General features: G+C 39.1%; 1 protein-coding gene across 4 annotated transcripts in view; it reads left to right on the plus strand.

Annotated features, from left to right (window-relative positions):
• The window catches only part of rnf213a (ring finger protein 213a), a 34,502-nt gene extending 11,712 nt beyond the window's left edge, over nt 1–22,790 (plus strand). For all 4 annotated transcript variants that reach the window (XM_007556359.2, XM_007556362.2, XM_007556361.2 and 1 more), the window contains 44 exons: nt 607–771; nt 1,736–3,014; nt 3,114–3,295; nt 3,390–3,545; nt 3,621–7,214; nt 7,298–7,422; nt 8,315–8,431; nt 8,512–8,636; nt 8,715–8,837; nt 8,948–9,003; nt 9,400–9,553; nt 10,452–10,587; nt 10,657–10,848; nt 10,943–11,073; nt 11,163–11,320; nt 11,410–11,616; nt 11,720–11,907; nt 12,000–12,120; nt 12,243–12,343; nt 12,982–13,164; nt 13,261–13,427; nt 13,525–13,627; nt 14,597–14,711; nt 14,820–15,027; nt 15,114–15,310; nt 15,396–15,518; nt 15,618–15,728; nt 16,519–16,761; nt 16,842–16,917; nt 17,014–17,048; nt 17,159–17,259; nt 17,357–17,513; nt 18,004–18,178; nt 18,504–18,598; nt 18,703–18,954; nt 19,201–19,333; nt 19,636–19,719; nt 19,795–19,975; nt 20,116–20,317; nt 20,419–20,496; nt 20,938–21,135; nt 21,355–21,444; nt 21,550–21,728; nt 22,057–22,790. In XM_007556359.2, the coding sequence (XP_007556421.1) occupies nt 607–771; nt 1,736–3,014; nt 3,114–3,295; nt 3,390–3,545; nt 3,621–7,214; nt 7,298–7,422; nt 8,315–8,431; nt 8,512–8,636; nt 8,715–8,837; nt 8,948–9,003; nt 9,400–9,553; nt 10,452–10,587; nt 10,657–10,848; nt 10,943–11,073; nt 11,163–11,320; nt 11,410–11,616; nt 11,720–11,907; nt 12,000–12,120; nt 12,243–12,343; nt 12,982–13,164; nt 13,261–13,427; nt 13,525–13,627; nt 14,597–14,711; nt 14,820–15,027; nt 15,114–15,310; nt 15,396–15,518; nt 15,618–15,728; nt 16,519–16,761; nt 16,842–16,917; nt 17,014–17,048; nt 17,159–17,259; nt 17,357–17,513; nt 18,004–18,178; nt 18,504–18,598; nt 18,703–18,954; nt 19,201–19,333; nt 19,636–19,719; nt 19,795–19,975; nt 20,116–20,317; nt 20,419–20,496; nt 20,938–21,135; nt 21,355–21,444; nt 21,550–21,728; nt 22,057–22,213 (10,953 nt within the window). In that variant the 3' untranslated portion in view covers nt 22,214–22,790. The remainder of the gene's footprint in view (nt 1–606; nt 772–1,735; nt 3,015–3,113; nt 3,296–3,389; nt 3,546–3,620; nt 7,215–7,297; nt 7,423–8,314; nt 8,432–8,511; nt 8,637–8,714; nt 8,838–8,947; nt 9,004–9,399; nt 9,554–10,451; nt 10,588–10,656; nt 10,849–10,942; nt 11,074–11,162; nt 11,321–11,409; nt 11,617–11,719; nt 11,908–11,999; nt 12,121–12,242; nt 12,344–12,981; nt 13,165–13,260; nt 13,428–13,524; nt 13,628–14,596; nt 14,712–14,819; nt 15,028–15,113; nt 15,311–15,395; nt 15,519–15,617; nt 15,729–16,518; nt 16,762–16,841; nt 16,918–17,013; nt 17,049–17,158; nt 17,260–17,356; nt 17,514–18,003; nt 18,179–18,503; nt 18,599–18,702; nt 18,955–19,200; nt 19,334–19,635; nt 19,720–19,794; nt 19,976–20,115; nt 20,318–20,418; nt 20,497–20,937; nt 21,136–21,354; nt 21,445–21,549; nt 21,729–22,056) is intronic.
• The last annotated feature ends 275 nt before the right edge of the window (nt 22,791–23,065 follow it).

Below are 23,065 nucleotides of genomic sequence, written 5' to 3' on the forward strand. Positions count from 1 at the left end.
GCAGTATGGATGGATGGTTGGACATTTTCATCATGTCTATGCTTGCATATAATTGTTTGAACAGATGTTTGCAGCACCTTCAAGCATCAGTATATTGTTCCCACTGATAAACTACACTGGTGCTGCTCCACAGTGCTTCTCCTGATATCTTGGCTAATTTCTTAGGAGTTTCCCCACTGTGTCAAACAAGAAAGCAGCATATTTCATGTGTATCCTTAAAATACATGCAGAGGTGTGCCTCCAGTTAACTCAAGTGTGTCAGTTATCCTATCAAAGTTTGTGGGAGGAAGCCCAAAAGGTTTTACCTATGTCAGACAGTTTAAAAGACTATCATTCCTGATACTGGCCAAATATATGTAAACTGTTGAATTTGAGGAAAATTATACAAATATCTCTATAAATATTCTTGCTAAGTTTTTGGCATTTAGGAAATAGAAATAATTTGAGTAATTTTAACTGACATAAAACAGGAGAGGTTTGGTCAGGTTTAACCCAAGATGGTGAGAATAAATGTGTATGTGTCTTTTTATTTGGCATATATAAATATCTGGTTCAACCTGCAAAATCATGGATACAAGCTTATGTTTGTTTGTTTTTTTTATCTAGTTGAGTCTTGAAACAGCCCTGAAGTTGCAGATTCCAGAGGAGCATGATGAAGGTCGGCAGATGCGTTGCTACTCTCTTGAAGACCTGAGGGAGCTACAAAACAAACTCATGCTCATGTCTGGAAAAGGGGACCAAGGGCAGAATGAAGTTGAACGTTTTGTAGAGGTAAAATAAAATAATTAAATTCTGTAGAAAGACCATTTAGTCAAGTTTCCATAAACATTATTTCATTTTAAATTGATTCAACTCATGACAAGTTTGAAATGTTATCAAAATTACAAATGGATTATTTTTGACATGTTACGAAATTCATGATCCACCACTGTGGAGATTTACATTATCAAGACATAATTCTTAAGCTTAATTCATAATGGTCAAAATGTCATTCATAATGGTGGTCACTTTAATGAAGTGTCTTTGGCATGACCTCTGTCAGCACATTAAAGCTGCAGTATGTAACTTTTATATAAAATATATTTTTTCCATATTTGTTGAAACTGTCACTATGTCATGACATGAGACAATCTGTGAAAAATCCAAGTGCTAACTAGACATAACCAATCAGAGCTATGGTGAGGTGAGGGTGTTAGGACTGTCAATCATGGCCATGTGTGTGCCGCTCATTCCTCTTTCCCTCGGCCCTTTACCCTCCTTATACAGTGCAGCTTCTCCTTGTCAGTAGAGTCTGACATAAATGCTAAGGCTAGTTAGCATGGCAGATAAACAGTTTTCCTGTTAAGGTTAATTGTTTCCGCCACCATTTTACAACGTGTTCACAAAGTTGATTGACAGTGCTAAGATGCTCCTACTGGCTCTGACTGATTGCTTTTCAGTGGTGCATTTCTTTAGACAGCAATAGTGGCACAGGGACAAGGTTGAGAAGCTTGATCTTTTCACAGTTTATCTGTCTTATACTGTCACGACAAGGTGATAGTTTTAAGAAACATGCAAAAAACATAGTTTTCATAAAAGTTACATACCGCAGCTTTATGAGCTAGTTCTATGTACTATATGTTAAGCAATATTGATTATTCATTTAATCGGGGATTGTATAGAAAATCCTAAACGTTTTTAAAACTCATTCATTAGGGTATTTTCTGCCTTGTGAGCTACTCTTTCTGCGTTACAGGTTTTTGCCAGTGTTCAAAGACTGACAGAGGCCTTCATTGCTCTTTACACTGCTGGAAATCCTCTGTTCAGACACTGGGAAGTGCAGATTAATTGCTCTTTAAGTTATGCTGAACCCAGCATTTTGATGGACTTTAATTTGGTCAGGGCTCTTAGTGTCATTGTGGAGGGCAGCCCAGAGGAGCAGCTTCCCGAGCTCTGCAGAAAAATGGAGAAATGTCTGGAATATTGGATGAACTTTGTACACAAACAGAGATCCCAACAGTATTTCTTAAACTACTACACTGCCGAGCAGATTGTCTATCTCTGTGGCAAGCTGACACAACAAAATGTAAACAAGGTTGAGGACCAGGTCCTTATGATGCTGTCCTTTATCAAGCCAAATTGCACATCCACAGATCTGAGGCATGTGTGGCATGAGCTCCAGTATGAAATCCTTACTAAACCCCAGGACCAAAATGAGGACATTGAGTTTCAGACTTTTGTTTTGGTGTCAACAAGTGACCTGGAAGAGTTTACAAGTGAACTGGATCCTTTGCAAAGTCTTGTGGAAAAAGCAAAGGGTCTGCAGGCATTTGATCACATATGGAATGCCTACATGAAAGACATGAAGAATTTTCTGCCAGACATTCTTGATATAAGAACTCTTGGCCTACTGTTGGAACTACTGGCCAACAAAGATGATGAAGATGAAGAAGACGACAGTGACGAAGACATTTCTGATGACAACAGTGGAAAGTTCATAAACAGGCAACTGCCCAGAGGTTTGGTCAATGGAAAGCCAAATCTCATTGTTTGTCCACACGATGATGCCTTGGCATCCTGCATCTCAATTTACATGAGCAGCAAAGACGAAGCTCTTCCAACCTATGATGAAGTCCTACTGTGCAACCCCTCAACCCCATATGAAGAAGTGGAGCTGTTCCTCAGACGCTGCCTTGGCAATGGCTACAGGGGACAAAAGATATACTCTTTGGTATATGGAGATCTCCTGAGTTACGATGTGAGCTCTAAAGTTGAGAACTTTTTCCAGCAGATGAAAATGCAGAGCAGGAAAGACTACAGGCTTGTTATTATTTGTAGCTCAGAGAGAGAACATGCCTATCTTCCATCTGCCTTCAGCCAGTACAGGTTGCACATGATTCCCCAAGAGCCTTTAGCAAGGATCCAGCAGTACCTGCAACAACACTACACTGTCCCAGTCGACCAGTGCAGCGCTGCAGCAGCTTTCAAAGATAGACTGTGCGTTGGTGTTGTTTCATCTCAAAGGGCTGGTGTTGGTGAGTATATGAAAGATTTCTACTTGATGTCTTACACTAATAGAACATTAAAAAATCTAATTGTTTATAGCTCTGAATGTATTTTTTTTTAAATTGCAGGTAAATCTTTGTACATCAGGAGGATGTATGAAAAACTTAAACACTCTACTAAAAAGCAGTCAATGTTGAAATGTATTTGCTTGATTGAACCTAAAGTTGATGAGACTGTCATCCTTCAGTCTTTACTTGACACTCCCAAAAGGAAAGAACTCATTATCTTCCATTTTGATGTCACATCATCGGTAAATATTACGTTATTTAATATTGAGTCATTGAAATAATTACTTTTACAGATTGTATCTTATTGTACAATGTGTCTGTTTTGCTCCTGAAAAGGTCCAGAAAGGACTTCCAGAATTCCTATTCAAATTGTTGATCCTGCGCTATTTGATGGACTCTGAGGGGAAAATGTGGCGGTGCAATGACAAGCAGATGTATGTCATTGAGATTTTAGAGCCCACTGTCAAGTCAACAGGAAATGCCACTCGAGAGGTAAGACTTTTTCAGTATTTTTCAGTCTTTGTATAAATTTGTCTATCTTACCTGTCTTCTTCTTACTTCTTTTAGGCACCAATGGCAAGAAACACTTTTCTGGACATGTTTCCTAAAATTTTCTGCCGACCACCCAAAGAGGTCCTTATGCTAGAGATGAGAAAGCAGGAGAATCCTACTATTGTGAGCAGTGTGGACCCACTGATGGATGATAAAGAGTTCAGGAGCGAGGCCTTTCAGCGGCCATACCAGTACCTGACACGGTTCCACAACAAAATCGATCTAGATGTTTTCACATATCAGGGTGTTGAGGGATCACATGTAGAATGTCTTCAAATGCTTCTCATGTACTGTGGGGTAATGGACCCCTCCTGGGCTGAACTTAGAAATTTCACTTGGTTTCTTAACCTTCAACTAAGAGACTGTGAGACATCAGTCTTTTGTGATGCCACTTTCACTGGAGACACACTAACCGGATTCAAAACCTTTGTGGTGGATTTCATGATTCTGATGGCAAAGGACTTTGCCACTCCATCACTCAGCATCTCTGACCAGAGTCCTGGCAGGTTACAAGTTAATCTGGTTGGTGTCCGAGATGAAGACCTGGCTCCTTTTCTCATCAGAAAACGATGGGAAACAGAGCCACATCCTTACATCTTCTTCAATGATGACCACGTCTCCATGACCTTTATTGGCTTTCATCTTCAACCCAATGATCAGAACTTTGTTGATGCCATTGAACCCACCTCTGGAAGGGTGATCAGAAGGAATGTCATGACCAGAGCATTGTATGAAGGCTTACAGCTCCAACGAGTTCCTTTCAACATAGACTTTGATACCCTTCCAAGATGGGAGAAAATAGAGCGAATCTGCAATGTTCTTGGTATCCAGTGGCCTCTTGACCCTGATGAAACATATGAACTTACCACAGACAACATTTTGAAGATGTTAGCAATCCACATGCGGTTCAGATGTGGCATACCTGTCATCATAATGGGAGAAACGGGCTGTGGAAAAACCCGGCTAATAAAATTCCTTTGTGAATTGCGAAGGAGTGGAGTTGCAGCTGAGAACATGAAACTGGTCAAGGTGCATGGAGGGACAACTTCAGAGATGATCTATGGTAAAGTCAGAGAAGCAGAAGACATTGCTTCGATCAACAAGCAAGACTATGGATTTGACTCTGTCCTCTTCTTTGATGAGGCCAATACTACAGAGGCCATCAGCAGTATCAAGGAGGTCCTCTGTGACAAGACTGTGAAGGGAGAATCCTTAACACCAAACTCAGGATTGCAGATTATTGCTGCATGTAATCCCTACAGAAAGCACACAGATGACATGATTCAAAGATTGGAATCTGCTGGCCTTGGGTACCGAGTTCGAGCTGAAGAGACTGATGAAAAACTGGGGTCTATACCTTTGCGCCAGCTGGTGTATAGAGTTCAAGCATTGCCACCAAGCATGATTCCTCTGGTATGGGACTTTGGACAGTTAAATGATCACACAGAAAAAATATACATCCAGCAGATTGTGCAAAGAGTCACTACAAGCAAATCAATCGATCAAACCTACATCAAATGCATCACAGATGTTCTTTCAGCCTCACAGAAGTACATGAGAACCAGGAAGGATGAATGCAGCTTTGTCAGCTTAAGAGATGTAGAACGCTGCATGCAAGCTTTTGTTTGGTTCCATGACCACCATGAGATGTTCTTTTCAGAGCTTCAAAAATTTCAGTGTACTCAAAATGATGAAGAAAATGAACCTGAGGTTCAAGATCCTGTTCTCTGGTCCCTTGTCATGGCCATAGGAGTGTGTTACCATGCCTGTCTTGAAAATAAGGACAAATACAGACAAAAAATCAGTACCAAATTACCGTCATCATACACCCCAATGAGAGTGATGCATGAAATTTCACTCATGCAAGATTTACTCTTGAGTGGTGTGCCAATGGGAGATACAATTGCAAGAAACAGTGCCCTCAAAGAAAATGTCTTCATGATGGTTCTCTGCATTGAGTTAAGAATCCCCCTATTCTTAGTTGGAAAACCTGGAAGCTCAAAGTCCCTTTCCAAAACTTTAGTTGCAGATGCCATGCAAGGACAAGCTGCTCATTCTGAACTCTACAAGATGCTCAAACAGATCCATTTGGTGTCCTTCCAGTGTAGTCCTCATTCAACTCCTGAAGGTATCATCACCACGTTCAAGCAATGTGGGCGTTTTCAGGAAGGAAAAAATCTCAATGAATACATTTCAGTTGTGGTTCTTGATGAAATTGGGCTGGCAGAGGACTCTCCAAAGATGCCACTAAAAACACTTCACCCGTTGCTGGAAGAGGGATGCATTGATGATGAACCACTACCGCACAAAAAAGTTGGATTCATTGGTATTTCCAACTGGGCGTTGGACCCCGCAAAGATGAACAGAGGCATTTTTGTCTCACGTGGTGACCCTGATGAGAAAGAACTCATTGAGAGTGCTAAAGGCATATGCTCATCTGATGTAATGGTTTTGGAGAGAGTCAGGGATTTCTTTCAACCATTTGCAAGATCCTATTTGAACATTTGCCGGAAACAAGGGAAAGGTTTTTTTGGCCTACGTGACTACTACAGCTTGGTAAAGATGATCTTTGCTGTGGCCAAGACCTCTCAACGAAAACCTGCAGCAGAGGAGATTGTCAAGGTTGTTTTGAGAAATTTCAGTGGCAGGGATGATGTTGATGTAGTTTCTGTCTTTACCCAAAGACTTAAAATTTCTCCAAATTTGGAGAACATCAACACCATTGAGTTTGTGAAAGAAAACATTCAAGCAGTTGGACAAGATGAAGAGTGTCGGTACCTTCTTGTGCTAACAAAAAACTATGCAGCCCTACAGATCCTACAGCAAACATTCTTTTCTGAAAGTGGTCAACCAGAAATTATCTTTGGATCCAGCTTTCCAAAAGACCAAGAGTACACTCAAATCTGTCGCAACATCAACAGAGTGAAGATCTGCATGGAGACGGGCCAAACAGTTGTGCTGCTAAACTTGCAGAATCTCTATGAAAGTCTCTATGATGCTCTCAATCAGTACTACGTATGCTTGGGAGGACAGAAATATGTCGATCTTGGATTGGGAACCCATCGTGTAAAATGCAGAGTGCACAAAGACTTCCGGCTAATTGTCATTGAGGAAAGAGAAGTGGTCTACAAACAATTCCCAATACCTCTAATCAACAGGCTGGAGAAACACTACCTTGATATCCACACTGTCCTTAAAGCTGAGCAGAAAAAGATGGTTGAAGAACTAGAGAGATGGGCAAAGCTATTTGTATCTCTTACTGGTCAGCATGCTGGAGCAGCTGATATGTACAAGTACACACTCCCTGATGTTTTCATTGGCTACCACTCAGATACCTGCGCTTCTGTGATTCTCCAAGTGATAGAGGAGCGGAAGAACAATTCGGAAACGTCAGATTCTCAGAGAGGACTGCTTGATCAGGCCAAGCTCATACTTCTCAAATGTGCTACACCAGACTCTGTGGTGCGATTGGACTGCACAGGCCTGCCAAAAGTGGAAAGTCAACATATGGCTAAGGTGTACTTTGAGGAACAAAGTAATAGCTGTTTAGCTGACTACATCCATGCTCACACAAGACAGGAAACCAAGATCAACACATTCTTCACAGAGGTAATGCTTACTGGCCTTTTATTTTCACATGAATCATTTACTTTTTTCAGATTACAGGATCTAATGTCAATGTCAAACTTTAGGTGACCACATTCTCCAGACTTTTGACTGCATTTGACATGGAACCTCTGGAGAAAATGTTTTATAGCGTTGAGCTTCTCTCACTTCAACAGTTTGACACAGAGCACTCCTTCCTAAAGAAAATAAGGTTTGTTTCTAAATGTACTGATACAGTTATTATAGAACATAATTACAAGTACCTAAAATGAATGCTACTTTTCCAAATACCAACATGGTTAAGACATTTTAAGACACTTTTACAAGACATGAAACATCAATGATCTAAAATTAATCTTTCATATTCATTGGCAGTTGGTTGAGTGAAGCGCCTATTTAAGAGTTTGATTTTTAGTTTAAGCTGAAGTTTACAAAGTTAAGGTTTAAAAAATTAACCCCTAGAACTTCAAAATTGTGAGTCGAAACATCATCCAATATGTCCCCCTCGCAGTAGTTGTTGAAAAGAAATTGCATGCACTTTATTTGTATGTATTAAATCAGCCACAGAAAGCATGTGAATATGAAGAAATCGATTATTATTAGTTTGTATTGCCAACAGCAGTTTGCATGGTCACTTTGAAGAATTTGAATTAATGAGTTACAACATTTAATTTCCCATTGGGATCAATAAAGTATTTTTGAATTTTAACATATTAATCAAATCAATTGGATCTTGCTTAAATTAAGCATTTCATAAATAGCCACCAGCACTTTCTGCAGGTTCATAATTACTTTTATTTACCTTGAACAATTAATACCACAAGTTTTTGAGTAGCATATGTAAAGTAGCCCAAATGACTGTTATGTGTATATGTAGAAGCAAAGTTTTGTTCTTCATTTGAGTAAAATATATCTGTGTTCATTTAATGATGTTAAAGATATTAGCTATTATTGCCAAAATGTTGCACTATTTCTTTACACAATAATTCATTAAAATGTAATGTTAAAGAAATATAATGTTAAAGAAAATTGTACTCATATTTATAAGGAATATTCTTAAATTGAAAGATGAAATTCTTTTTCTTTTTTTTTTTTTATTGAAGGAACTTCCTCACAGCTGAAAATGGAGGAAGTGTGACTGGACCCTGTAACCGAATCCTCATTATTCAGTGTGATTTTGATGAACCCTGTAAGAGCAGCAACCTGATTGCATCTGCAAAGTGAGTCCCACTATTCATTTTCTATAAGGATTTCACCACTGTATCCCGTTACCATATTGAGTGTTGTGGTCCATTTTCAGGTATTCATCACTAAATGAGATCAACAAAGTTACACAGGAGAGCAAAGGATGTAGGGTGTTTGTCTACTTTATCACAAGGTTGCCAAGGATGGAAGGAGGGACTTCTTACATTGGTTTTCACGGAGGTAAACATGCTACCATTTGGAAATATTTCGTTTTTTTATCTGAATAGGAAATAATCCAAGACACTGTGCTTTTTATAGGACCCTGGAGATCAGTTCATATAGATGACCTCAGAAGGTCAAAGGACATTGTTTCAGATATCAAGACCTTGCAAAACATGAAAATCAGTCAAATGTTTGAAACAAAAACAAGTCGGCCTGAAGGTAAAAGAAAAATGCTAAATATAGTGCACATTATATTACATATGTATTGCATGTATATTTATTGTACTGTATAAATATGTATATATATTTGTGTATTTACGTGATTACAGCTATGGAGACTGATGACATGTACACAGAGAGTGTGCAAGAAGAGTTGGAAGAAAGCGTAAGTATAGACGATATATTTCACATTTTTAGTTAGGTAAAACTAATGTCTTATCCAATGAACAAGAATATTATTTAAATGTTTTTTGTTCAGTAAATTAATTCACTAAGTGAAACAGATTAATTATACAAAGACTGATGTTTTCAAGTGTTTTGTTATGTTGTGATGACTTTCACGTTAGGCTGCAGCTAATAAAAACATGACACTTAAGAATATTACATTAGGCCATTATATAAAGATTCTTAATGTAGAAATAGGTTGCTAAATGTTCAGTACCTGCTCAAAGGTTTAATCTGCAAACAAGCTTATTGAATATGGCTGTAATACATTTTTTTTTACACTATGTTCATTGTAAGTGCATATTTTTATTTTAATTTGTCTTTTTTCTTCATGAAGGACTTGGATAATGTTGTAGATACCACATCATTGCTCCGGAGCTGTGTGCAGACTGCTGTTGGCATGCTGAGGGACCAAGTGACAAGTGGCTTCCGCAGCACTCGACGGGTTGAGATCCTTTTAACTCTCCTGAGTGACACTGATGAACTAAGGGGTACGACAGAAAACATGTTTTCCTTTCATTTTCACAGTTTAGATAATTTTGCAAAAAATGTTGCTTCATACATTTGCTATGATATGTAATGAAATGCCAGTGAAAATTTCAGAATAACCATAGTTTTCTCTGGCTTTTTTGGGTCACAGAGCAACGCAGCTCTGCTCATTCTCCATCTTGTCTCCATCAGTTCATGGATGGGGAGCAGGAAATGGTCTAAATACAGTACACACTGAGTACACCTGCACAAATACATACCTACTCACCTTGTTCTTAGAAATAACATCCACTGAACAAACTGGAGGTAATAACTCCCCATTGACTGACCGTTCTTAAAAGCAACAAAAACATATTTTCAGAGTACAACTGACAAATGGGTTACATCTGCCACTTGGGCACCTTGGAGCTCTTGGAGGAGAAAGGCTGTCCTATTTTATGCGTTGAACCAGTCAGTTTTAAGGATGTCTGTTGGTTCTGTGAAAAATTATGAAAACCAAGACATTCTAATCAAACAATGAAATAACCCCTGGATGCCCAGGACTGAACTGCTGCTAGCACTTAGCATTGGTCAACAATTCATAACAGAATGAGAGCATCGCGCAACACAAATATATAATCACCCTGACAAAACACTTGGTACTAAACAGTAAAACTTAATTTAATGTAGCTTTGAGGCAAATAATTTGCCTTGAGGAATTTTAATAATCGAGGTAATTGAATCGTGACCTAATGTAAATGACATTATTCTGACAGTAACAATCAGTTTGCAGCTGTAGGTAGGAATAAAAGTTTTTTGGTTTCCTAAATTATTGCAGTGACATCATTTGCATTTTTATTTTATAATTATCATGTATATGTTCCCTACAGATTCAGTACTTGTCATTTTGTGTGTCTGCAGATGAATTTCTTCAAACCGTGAAGAAGCGTCTTCACTCACTGCTACTGATTCATGATGGGAACACGTTCATGAAGAGCAACTGGGTCCTAAAAGAGGCTTCAAACATTGATGCCTTGCAGGAAGGAGGCACTTTCAGGTAACTACTAATAGGATGCAAAGCAGTGTCTTTGAAAGCTTTTCTTGACTTCTTTTGCCATTATTTCAGACACACCTTATGGAAACGTGTTCAAGCTGTGGTGGTCCCCATTTTGGCACATCTAGTGTCAGTGATTGACCGGGACCAAAACATGGATCTCTTGCTTGACAAAAACTGCTCTGAGGCAGTGAAGAGATTGTGGTTGGATATCTTTGGCGATGAAAAGCTGGTGGAAATCTCACACCTAGCAATGGACTCCAGGTCAGTGGAAGTCGCGTGTTTTTTTTTTTTTTATTATTATTATATAATCTACTTGAACATTCTGTTTACCTTTGCATATTTATATCTTTCTCAGCTCTGAGACAAGAACAATCCTTGTGCAGAACTACATTCCTCAAGATAGAAACATAGGCTGCATCATGCCCTTCAGCTGGAGAATTAAGGACTATTTGGAGGAACTTTGCGTTCATGTCCTTCAGAATGAAGGTATAAGCATTTAATAGATCTTTAAGTTGATCTGTCACAGATGCAGATATACAGACTTTGCCATTTTTGTATCAATTTTGATTTTACAGGACACAATCAATTGAAACTGATTGAGATCTTTTGGAATACGCCACTTGGGCGCTACATTGAGAAAGCTGATTCAGAGACTCAGATGGAGTTTTACCATCGCTACCTTCAAGACTTTATCTCCATGTCGATGAATGTCACTTCTTCAGAAGACCTGAAGGTTGTCTTGATTTTACTTAATGCCATAAAATGTCACATTGTCAGAGAAGTTGTACATGTTGTATTAAACCACATGATCTGCTGTTTTAGCTCCTCTGTGGTGCCTTGAATAGCTGCGTCAGTGAACTACGACTGCAGCTGAACGACACAGAGAAAATGACAGCTCTTCCATGGGTTCATGCTGCTTATCACAAGTTCAAAAACCGGCTTCAGAACCTCTCCAGAATGATGTGCACGGAACCCCAGGTGACCAAAGACCTTCTGGGAAACCCACATGCAGGAGACAGCGTTGAACTTGTAAGCCTCAACTTACCCCTCTTAATTTTTAAAGTATATTTTTTGAGTAAGTCTTCAGGCTTTTGACTTTCAAATCTTGAAACACATGTTCCATGTCTCCAAGGTCCTCGACGTTTATGCTGCTTTTGCTTGTTTGGAGCACCTGGAGCCCAGAGTGCTGGCCACCGATGCTCAAAGACAAGCTTGGCTCAGGCAGGTGAAGAAACTTCAAGTTCCCATTGAACTGATCTGTTCAGAAGACAGTGTGAGACATTATGGAGAGAGGAGCAAGATGATAGTCCTCAGAGTCCAGTAAGTCAAGAGAAAACCTTAATCAGGGAACAAAGTTCATTACTTAATAACACAGACTGAGGAATTCAATTGTTGTTGGTCTTTGCATGTAGATCTGGATGGAATCGCATATTTTCTCTCTCTTTGTTCGTGGAGCACATGCTGATGGAGATTGAACAGCTGGACACGAAGCTCACACCTTTAGTGTTGGAGCATATGCGAGGGCTTGGCAAGGTTTCTACGTGTTTTTTAATTTTCGTTTTTCGAGATGAGCCTGTTAGCATGAAACTGACTTTGTGCTTACTTGTCATTTTCCCAGTGAAACTTAAATCTCTTAATTTTTCTTTCCCATTAAGATTCTTGAAAAAAATTCTGACGTTAAAACTCAGCAGATTTTCGAGGCAGTGATTGGTTTGCTGAAAAACTGCAAAGATGGAGCCGTGGAACGCATTTTCAGGTGAAAAATCGACGTTGCAATATATATTTGCCATAGCTAGTCAGAATTATGTGTAGTGCATTTAATGTTATCCAGGTAAAAATTTACCCTAAAATAGATGACAATTATCTCCTTTGAATTACACTTGAGGCTGCATATTATTAGGAAAACATAACATTGTGATTCTGTTGTTGAACATTGCTATGATGAGGTTAATTGCAAATAATCTTCTTTGCTCTCTGTTCACTTTCCTAATTCACTATATCAGATGTGGTAATGAAATATATTTGAAACTCAGTCAAAGCCTATCCAAACTAGGGTGTAAATATTACTCTTGGCACAAGCCAAATAGTTTATCTGTTTCTACCTTTGTCTGTAATAATGTGTGAGAGTAGTGAAATATTCTTAAATTAATTTATTGCTTAGTACCTTAATTTATTCTGTTTGGTTGCTTTTACAATAGGCTTTTTGTTAGTGCAAAAAAAAAAACTGACCAACTGCATTTAAAACATACTTTTTGTCTTGTTCTAAAATGGTATTAAATGTTAAGACATAGAGTGTGTTATTTACTTAATCCATAACGCAATGTTTCCTACTGAAAATTGGTGTTTCTTGAATGAAACAGCTCTTGTAGTAATGTTTGTATTTTCTGTCTCCAGGTTCGGTCATATGGTCTGTCCAGTTTGCATGGGAGACCCTCAAGACCCACTCTGCCTACAATGTAATCACATCTACTGTGTAGCTTGCATCAAACAGTGGCTGGTCCCCGGTCAGATGTACTGCCCACTTTGCATGCAGCCAGTTGAGGAAAACTTCCCATTGGTTCCTTCAGATGAGATGAGGTGAGTAATTTTTTTATTATTTTTTTTTATGCATATTTGTTTCCTGGAGTTGTCTGACGCGAGCTGTAATGTCACCGTTTGTCTTGCTTTGTTTAGGGTTCGTGTTGGTCAGCATGCTCAGTTCAGGAAGCGCTGCAACGCTTTCTTCATAGACCTGGTGTCTACTGTGTGCTTCAAGGACAACTCTCCACCATCATCAGCCGTCATCTTTCATTTATTGAATTTTCTCATGGTGGAGGCCAGCCCGGTTCCCTTACTCAGAGGTACTGTGATACAGCCTTATCACCCTGATCGATATTTTTTGTCAGATGTGTGTGTAAAATCCAATAAACATCTTTTTTTTTTTTTTTTTTTTTTCAGCCAATCGACAAATGCTGACAAAGGTGCTTTCTCCATTTGATGACTCTGCTGATAAAAATCCTGTTGTTCGCTCGGTGGTGCTCAAACTTCTGATGAAGTACAGGTGAGGTGTTATGGTTGCATGTTATTCTAGCTGCATTGTGTTTGTATGCTTCTTATATTCAGAGTCCCGCAGGAAAAAAAAAAAAAAATCAAATGCATAATATCTTTCGGTACATCTAGAACGTTCCAGTTTTCATTCCAATACTTTTATTAAGTGGGGGGGAAGGTAATTCAATATTATGTTTTTGTTTTTTCCCCCTGATGTGTTATGTATTAGCGCATCTGCTTTTAATGCTTTCAATTATTTTTTTATTTATTTTTTTAATATTTCAAAATTCAATGCAAATCCTAATGGGCCAACAAACTCATCTGACTTAAACCCCATTAAGAATCTTTTTGATATGTAGATGGTGTCTAAAGGTTGTTGAGGAGAACTTCTGACCCCAAGATGCATTTCTCTAAAAGTCAACTCTGGAGATCGAATTTTAAATCTTTTCCACTGCCCCCAAATGATGCATGGTGGCAAGTGAAATTCTTGTTTAGTCATGTTTCATCACACTTCCAATTCTATTAACCTTTTTTGTTGTTGTTGTTGCTCTTATTGTGGACATGGGCAAGTTTTAGCTAACCAAAATTTAGTTGAGTACACACTGGCTTTATTTGAATGGCACTTTCTCTTTTCTTCCCATTTTGAAGAATGGATGAAAAAGGTCTCCGTGTCATTTCATTCATGCCCCAAAGAAGCAGAAAATCAATCTAGGACTATTAGCTAGAACATCTAAAAACTAATCAAGTTCAAAAAGAAAAGTATGAATTTAATGGAGTCTTCAGTTAGTTATATTTTTTTGTGTGATTTCTTTAGTGATTGAAAAAATTATGTCAGCAAACAATTATTTTTTTTTCCATTTTTTTAGTTTCTTTTTTTGTCCAATGGTTTTAGCTGTTTTTGCACATCTGTACTGAGAAGCAGATACAGGTGGAGGCTGCTCTATGTGGCGACATCTCTCAACATAGATACATTTTTTTTCAGCTTTGATGAAGTGAAAGAATATCTGCAGCAGCATCTGGTGGCTGTTGAACAGAGCAACATGTTGGATGAGACGGACAAAACTGAACTCTACTGCATGTACATCAACTGTCTGGAGGTGAGTTTGGCTGTGAAAGCTCCACCCAGATTGTAGAATATCATTACAATGCTTTGCAATTTATTATTTATTTTTTTAACCATTTCATTTCCTCTGTTTTCTCTAAAGGATTCCATGTTTGAAAGGCTCCAGTTCAGGTCTGCTGCAGATCAGAAGGCGTATTTTCAGAATGAAAGTGCCTTTCTGACTGAGTGTCTGCAAACACACGGTCAGCATCCTGAAAAACCGTCTGTGGAGTATCTGCAGCAGTTGGCCAGAGTGCGAATGGACCTGGACAGGACTGCCAGTCTGATTGTGGAAAATATGAGAGAAACAGGTCTGTAATGCTGGTGTTATGGTGCAGAAGAATGTCTCTTCTCTTTTACTTTAGGAGTGTTTCAAATGTTCTCTTCCTGTTTCCAGGCTCACCTGAAGGTGATCATAATGGATCCGCAGCCTTTCTGGACAGCGTGGTGAACCTGTGCAGGCGGAGTGGGAACGACTGGTATCGTGTCTATTTGATCCGCAAGATTTGCAGCCAATATGGAGTGGAGTTTGTCCAGAAACGTCTTAGGCGGGGACAGATGAGTTGGCTCTTCCCTGAAGAAGTTCAGCTCCAGGTTCAGTGTGATTTTTGTTTTTGATGATAGTTGCTCAGTTATGTACGCCTATCAACTGTTGTGATTTATTTTTCCCTACACCCAGGACGAGGAGACCCCCCCAGTAGATCACTATCTTGTCTGCGGAAACGATTACAAGACAATCAGAGAAGCTGTTGCAAAGACAGTTATGGAAGGCAAAGTAGAAGGACTGGATGAGGCCTGCGAGGTAATGTTATTACTTACTGTTAATTTGTTTTTAATCCAGGACTTTGCTTCTGTATGTATGTTTTAATGAGTATCTTTATGTTATTTTAATGTATTACAGGGTTGCAGATGTGCGCCACAACTGAAAGCAGTTTACCTTCTGTTAGCACTGTACAGAGAAATCACCACTCTCTATGGACACGCTAATGAGGGCTTCCACCCCAAGCCGCAGGTACATTCTTAAATCTAAATCCCTAAATTAGCCAAAGAGCAGCATTCGCTGAAAAAAAAATATATATATATCATCCATACACACTGCCTGCATTCACATCCGTTCACGTGAATACAGGCACATAAAGTATATGTGATAGACAAACACAAAGTGGTGTAAAAATATCAAGTGGAGGGAAAACTATGCAATACTTCACTTTTTTATTGTTGTTTTTTTACAAATAAAAATTTGAAACGTCTTAAGCTCCTACAAGTCAATACTTTACAGAATCATGCTGTTAAAGCTCCAAGTCTTTTGTGGCATCTGTTTAGGGTTATGGACATTCTTCTTTCACAATAGCTCAAGATCAGTCTCATTTAATGGAGAATGTATGCATTGTTCAGTAATGATGGTTTCCAATAAACCAAACAGAGCTCTTACTTTATACTGAAATATAGTACAATTAGTTGCACTGTATGTTATTTCTGGATGATATTTCTGAGAATCCGCATAGAGGCCACTGAAACTGAACACCTACGTCATTTTTTTAGATTTTAAAACATGTACCGTCTGTTTTTGAGTTAACAATTACCCACTAGTTTTTGTTGTGTCACATAAAACTCCAATGAAATTAATTCAAGTTCAGATGTTTTTAATTGTGGCTCTTCATATTATCATCTCGGTCAGATCTTAATTATAAAATTCTTAAAAAAAAAAAAAAATAATATGAAGATTTTATTGACTTTTTTTTTTCTTGTGTGTGTGTATTTAGAACTGATGTTGCATATTTTCTGTATAATTGTACCAACAGCAACTTGAAGCGCTTTCAGCTTACATCCAGGCATCCAAAGTCCTTGCCAGCCCAGAGGTGAAGGCCTTCGCTCAAGCTCTGGTGACCAACAAAATGGGGCCTCTTTCTGCCCGCCCCGGTACCTCCGGGGCCCAAAGTGTGGCAGTGGAATTAACTGTTCACTTAGCTGCTGTACTGCTCTGTGGAAACCAGGGGATCATAGCTCCCCTTCAGCAGCTGGCACTGACGCCTGTCAACATGCAGGTTTGTGTTACAGCTTTTTTTCAGTCACAGCAAATATAACTTTGAAATTGATGTGCAACTTTTTAAAATTTGTTTTACAGGCAGCGTTTTTGCCCTCTATGCCGGAAGATATCGTAGCAGCGGCTCAACAAGCTCTGGGCCCACTGCAGTGGTACCGTAAGTAAAGAACAACGATTTTATAGACTCACTCGAGAAATTTCAGATCAAACTCCCATACCATTAAAAGTTGAACCGTTTCGTCTGGTCGCACAGGTTGTCCAAATGGTCATCCCTGCACCATTGGGGAGGTATGCTACATTCAATCAAATTAGTAAAAATATTGTAAAAACTCTCATTTTTCTAGATCTTTATCTTTTATATTGTGAAATGTTTTTTTTTGCAACTTGTGCTTTTCTAGTGTGGCCAGCCAATGCAAACCAGTCTTTGCGTAGACTGTGGTGCTGTAATTGGAGGAAACAACCATGCGCCTGTGCAGGGTTTTCAGGTTCTTGCAATGCAGTAAGTGCTTTCCAAAATCCAGGGGAAAATGTGCGAAGAGAAAGTTGATCACATTTGCTCAAGGATTTTCTTTTGTTTTTTTAACGTCCTCTGACAGAGGTGACCGCACCCAGACAGGCCACATCCTCGGTGATCCAAGTCGCCGGGACAATCCAGATATGCTGGACACAAAGAACATGTCTCCTGTTCCCTTTAACGTTGTCCGAATGCTCACTCACATGGCAATGCTGCTCGGGGCCTGTAATCACACACAGGTAACAAACCCATTTTATTTTGCGCTTTTTGGGAACATGACATACTTTACAGAGTTTAAGAGCAAAAAAAAAGGAGGGAAAAGAGCAGCAGAAAATATTAAACTATGCAAATAAAATAATAATTTTGAGGTAACTAAAACAAAATCTGATAAAAATAGGGGCAATGATGTTGCAATAATGAACGAGGAAATGTTTATTGACCTCATCATTATAATTTTAAACATTAAAAATATGCATTTAACAAATACATAAACATGAAATTATATTCCTTTTATGATGTGTAATGAAATAGAGGTAACTCATAGAACCGAATTAAATTGACAGCGTAAAATAACCTAAACAAAATTAAAATATGAATAAAAATAAAACAAAAGGACTGAAGTTGAATTAAATACTAGGCTAGAACTATTTAGCTGTGTGATCGCAGTATTCCTGTCAGATTTTCTTTTTTCTTTTCTCATCATTAATAGTTTCCTTTTTGTGTTTTTAGTTAATCTCTGCAATCATTAAGCCTCAAGTTCCAGACCCTGCTGCATTCCTTCTTAATCACCTGAGAAAAGATGTGGAACATCTGATCAAATCACTGGGAAAGGGGACAGATGACACAATCACGACAGTTCACCTGGTAATCAGCAGCTTGCTGGGACCCCACCAGCAACAGAAATGTAAGTTACGATCTTGGTGACCCTTTACACCAAATAATATTCTATATTCTATAATATGGGAACTTTAAATAAAGTTATTTGGCATTGAATCTTTATTTTTTTTTTCTTTGCATCTTACCTATTAAACTCCATGGCTGTGCATCTCAGGTTTTTTTTTTTTTTCCCCATACCTTTGTTTGAGAAACAGCGATCTCTAGTGGCCAAGAAGAAAAAAAAACACATTTAGGAAAATAAAGAATTTATGATGAGGCCTGTATCATTGTAATTTTTTTCAGCTTTGACTTACTGATGAATCTAGTTTAAATTATTTGGGCTTGTTTTCCAGGGCCAGTTCCTTATGACAATCGGCTTTCGAATAAAGAGGCCAGAAATGGATGGGAGTTGGAAATGAGCAATGCTGTCATCGCACCTCAGCTAAAGGTAGGACATATATATCGTATTGGAATCAGGAGATGGTTCTGTCATCCATGTTCATGAGGGAACTAAGTAAAACATATCGCCATCCGTCACCTTCTCCTCTCCAGCACTTGGACAGACACCTAAAAGAAGTGAACGCCTTCATCCGGGCAGACTCTCGGATCTCTGCCAACCCGATCATGAAGCTGGTGTATGGTGACCCTCGTCTCTTTTTGGCGTCTCTGCCGGCGAACTCTCTGCTCCACTGTTCCGCCGTGTGGAGCTGCAGGGAGAAAGTGTGTGTGCTGAGCCTCACTCACATCCTGGAGCAGAACGATGGCAAAGACACTGTGCCTGTGCTTTGGAGATTTCTCCACAAGGTGAGAAAACAGCAGCAAAAAGTTGCGAGCTTCAAGAGCAGCTTCTCTGCTGGGAGGTTACTTTGAACACCTTAAAGACTTTTTGGTTCACATGGTAAAAAATCTGTCGGAAAAAAAGAAAATTGTTGTAGCGGCAGTTTTGCTGTACTAAAATTTATATTAGTACAATTTTCTAAAACCGTCTGCCTTAGATTTTACACATTTTTAACAAGTGTCTTTGAATTTTATAACAATTTGTTTTCGTAGGAAGCAGAGCTCCGACTGGTGAAGTACCTCCCTGACATCCTCACACTGCAGAAGAATCTGGTGAAGAAGTTTCAGAACATCACTGAGCTGACCTACGAGACAATCAATGAGTTTCTTCACAGTCAGAAAGCCGGTACTTGGACCGTCCAGACACATCGATTTCAGCTTTTTCAGCCACGTCACTCGCATTATGCAGTGCATCATTGAACTACATGTTGGCTTTTCGTTTAAACCTCATGGTCAGATACTTGGCAGAATGCGTTTTGTATTCTTGTTTGCCAGGAAATGGGTACATTTATCCTAAAATAGGACAATGATATAGTATCCTTGAAAAGGGGGGAGTGGGGTGGGAGTGTAAATATGCTGTGGTCAGTCGGCATAGTTTAGAGCGGCTCCATGTGTCTTAAAACATGTCTGGCTTCTTTCTGGTCACAGTTTCACTTAAAGCCTGGTATGAGAAATACATCAAAATCTTCCTAACAACCTGGAACCAGCTGAGAGTGTCTCTGGCAACCAATGGTAAACAAAAACAACAACAGTAAACCTGCTCTAGTGACGGAGTGTTAGTCTAATTTGCGTGAAAATGTCCTTCAGGTGAGATTAAGATCCCAAATGAGTTCTGCCAGAAGGACCTGGACCTGAACAGTGACTTGAAGGTGCTGTTGCCTCAGCGACAGGGCGCAGGCCTGTGCTCCACGGCTCTTATCAGCTACCTGATTGCTCTGCACAATGACCTCATCTACTGCGTGGACAAGCATACTGGAGAAGAGACCAGGTGAGGGCGCTCTTGCCACATTTTTCCTCATCTTCATGTTTGGACATATTCTGCAAATAGATCCTGTGTGGTTTTTTTTTAGATAATCACGGTGGCACGCAGCTAACACACTGCATTATTTCCATGTATGAATTTCACAGCTACAAAGTGAGCCCTGCAGATCTCACTGATCTGCATGTGATCCGTTACGAGCTGGAGCGGGACTTGATGCCCCTGATTCTGTCCAACACTCAGTACAGCATCGAGAAGGGCCAAGAGACCCTTCATGAATATGACTTGTTCAAGATCCAGCAGCAGATCATTTCGCGCTTTCTGCTGGGAAAACCTCGAATCACTCTCGACGTGAGCACATGCAAAAAGCAGCTACAGCAACTTTTTTTTTGAAGTTTGACAAAACTTTCTTTTTTTTTTTTAACCTTCATATGAACGTCTTCTTATTACAGGGTATTCCTACACTGGTCAACAGACACGATCGTGACTACCAGATAATCCTCAGAGATGTTAAGTCCAAAGTTGTGCAAGTAAGTTATTCATACTCCTTGTTTTTAACTGCATTTATACCCCTTATCCTGATTCGCCTCAATAAAATCCAGTCTAACCAAACCATCTACATTTCTGAGCAGGCATCAGGAATTTATTTTAGAACATTAATAAAACAAACGGCATTGTGATGACCAACAGCACAGCCATGGAGGTCAGGGATAAAGTCGTGAAAAGGTTTAAAGATAATAATTGATATTGATAATTATGTACTACTTAGTGTTGGTGGATCATGTAAAATCCCAATGAAATACTTTGAGTATTTCGGCTTTGTAAAGCAATTTAGCTGTGAAAAAGTTCCAATGTTGTCAGTTCTTGTGCCAGGTTCTGATTATTGTTCATGCAATATACATTACATACTTTATAAGTATTGCTGCACAAGCTCACATGAGTATCTGGGATGTCTTTGGTTATGCCATCAGGAGCCCCTGCAGACCCTCACCCTCTTCTCCGTCGCTGGGGAGCTGCACTCCTACAGCGAGGTGTGCGAGGCCTTGTCCACGCTGGAAGTGGCGCTCGGCTTCCTCGCCATGACGGGGGGGGAGCCCCACATGCAGCTCTCCCGCTACCTAGAGGAGGTGCTGCAGATGGGAAACCAGGTGGCTCAGCATATCGTCAAGGTCAGCCTATCTGAGACGGCGGTCGCGCTATCTTCTACATGTTCACTCCCTCTTCCGCAGTCTAGACTGTTTGGTTACATTCTACGCCCACAAAGCACACAAACTTGCCTCTTGTTGCAACTTTTTTGTTAACCAGCCTGAAAGATATATTTCATTTTAGTGAACATAGTCTTGTGCATGAGGTGTTTATCAGGGAATGGTCTCCATTTTTCCTTGCAGGTTTTCAGCATGTGTTGCCTAAAGCATTGTGTTGCTCTGTGGCAGCTGTTGGCTTCACTTAAATCGGAAAACATGCTGCGGCTGAAGAGGGTAAGACTTCACTTTCCCCTCTCCTGCCAGTGCCGGTGGTGGCAATCTCTAGCTTATGCTAGGAGAACATCTAAATGCTGTGTTGCTGATTCTCGTGTTTTTCAGGACCCATTTGTGGGAGTCCCAGAAAAGTACAAGAAGCCTCTGGGAGAGGAAGAGCACAGGCTGCTCACCGCCTTCTTCTCCAGGAACAGTGCCGACACTTTCCTGTTAGAAATGCACGAGTTCTTGGTCCTGGTCCTTAAAAAGTCCAATGATCCTGATACCTACAGGCCTGATTGGGGGTAATATAAATTTTCTTTATGTACTAAATATATATATATTTTATATATATATTTTTTTTTAATCCTTGCTGATGTAAACACTGTATGAATTTGGAAACTAAAAGTTTTTTACCAGATCACATGGAGAATGCAGAACTTCAAATTTTTATTTATTTTTATTTATTTTATTTTGCTTAATATTGCTGACTTATTTGGTCCACTTTTCCAAAAAGAAAAAGAAAAGTGTTTTGATGTATCACTAAGCCTGTTGCTGTTCATGCCTTGTGCTGTATTTCTACGATTGCTCTTCCCAATCCTTTTTTGAAATTGTTCTTTTTCTCTTTTCAAGCTTGAAAGAATCTTTGGTGTCTTACATGGAACAAAAAGACATGGACATACCTCCAGATGTGGAGGAGCACTTCCCAGAAGAAGTCTTCCTGTCCCACTATGTTGAGGCCTGGAAGTTCATCATCGCTTTTAAGCAGGAGCGTGGTCAGAGACAATGAAGACATCGGGAACAAAAGTGCTATTTTTGCTGCCTTTGTGCTTAAATTGAATTGCTGTTGTTAAATGACAACATGGTTATGTCATGTTTTTGCACATAAATCAAAAAAGATGTGCCTTTTTAGGAGAGCAGAGAGCCACCAAATAAGGGTGTCATTTACCCTTATGAAGATCTAAACTTTTGTATGCTTTTTGTTTTGTATTTCTCTCAATAAGGTTGGGAATATATTTTTGCAGTTTAAATTTCCTTAATTGCACTTTTACTTCTTTGCTCACAATAAGAATAATTGAAGAAGAAAACAAAACTCAGGTACAAAATGTATGGAGATGTGAGCTGAACACATCTCAAACCCTTAAAAGTGATGAATAATGTATTTTGCCTACTTATAGTTAATTTACCACTATTCAGTTTTCTAATTCTATTTCATGTTTTATCCATTTTGAACTCTGCTGTGCAACATTCCATTTTTTTTCTTTTTCTTTTTTTTCTTTTTCCAAATTTGCCGTTTCTCTGTTCTTTGATTCCTAATTGCATTGGTGTTATAATAATGTGACATAAAAGGCACCTTATGATCATAACATATTGTGGCCTGAAGTTTATTTTCTTGTTCTGATGGTGTCAGGTTCTATGTTCAATGTTGTGTGTGTGTGTGTGTGTGTGTGTGTGTCCTCATTTTCAGGGGAAAAAAAGAAAAATAAATAAATAAAAGCAGACATGATACCTGCTTTTAAAAACAAAGAGCAGTGTTCATTCTGTTACCTGAACCAAATAAATCCACGTGGATGCAGTGAATAAAATGGAGCTTCTTTTGCAAGAAGCTTAAGATGCTGATTAATGTGACCTTATGAATTCT

The sequence above is a fragment of the Poecilia formosa genome, unplaced genomic scaffold, assembly GCF_000485575.1.
Source record: "Poecilia formosa unplaced genomic scaffold, Poecilia_formosa-5.1.2 Scaffold78, whole genome shotgun sequence".
Lineage (NCBI taxonomy): Eukaryota > Metazoa > Chordata > Actinopteri > Cyprinodontiformes > Poeciliidae > Poecilia > Poecilia formosa.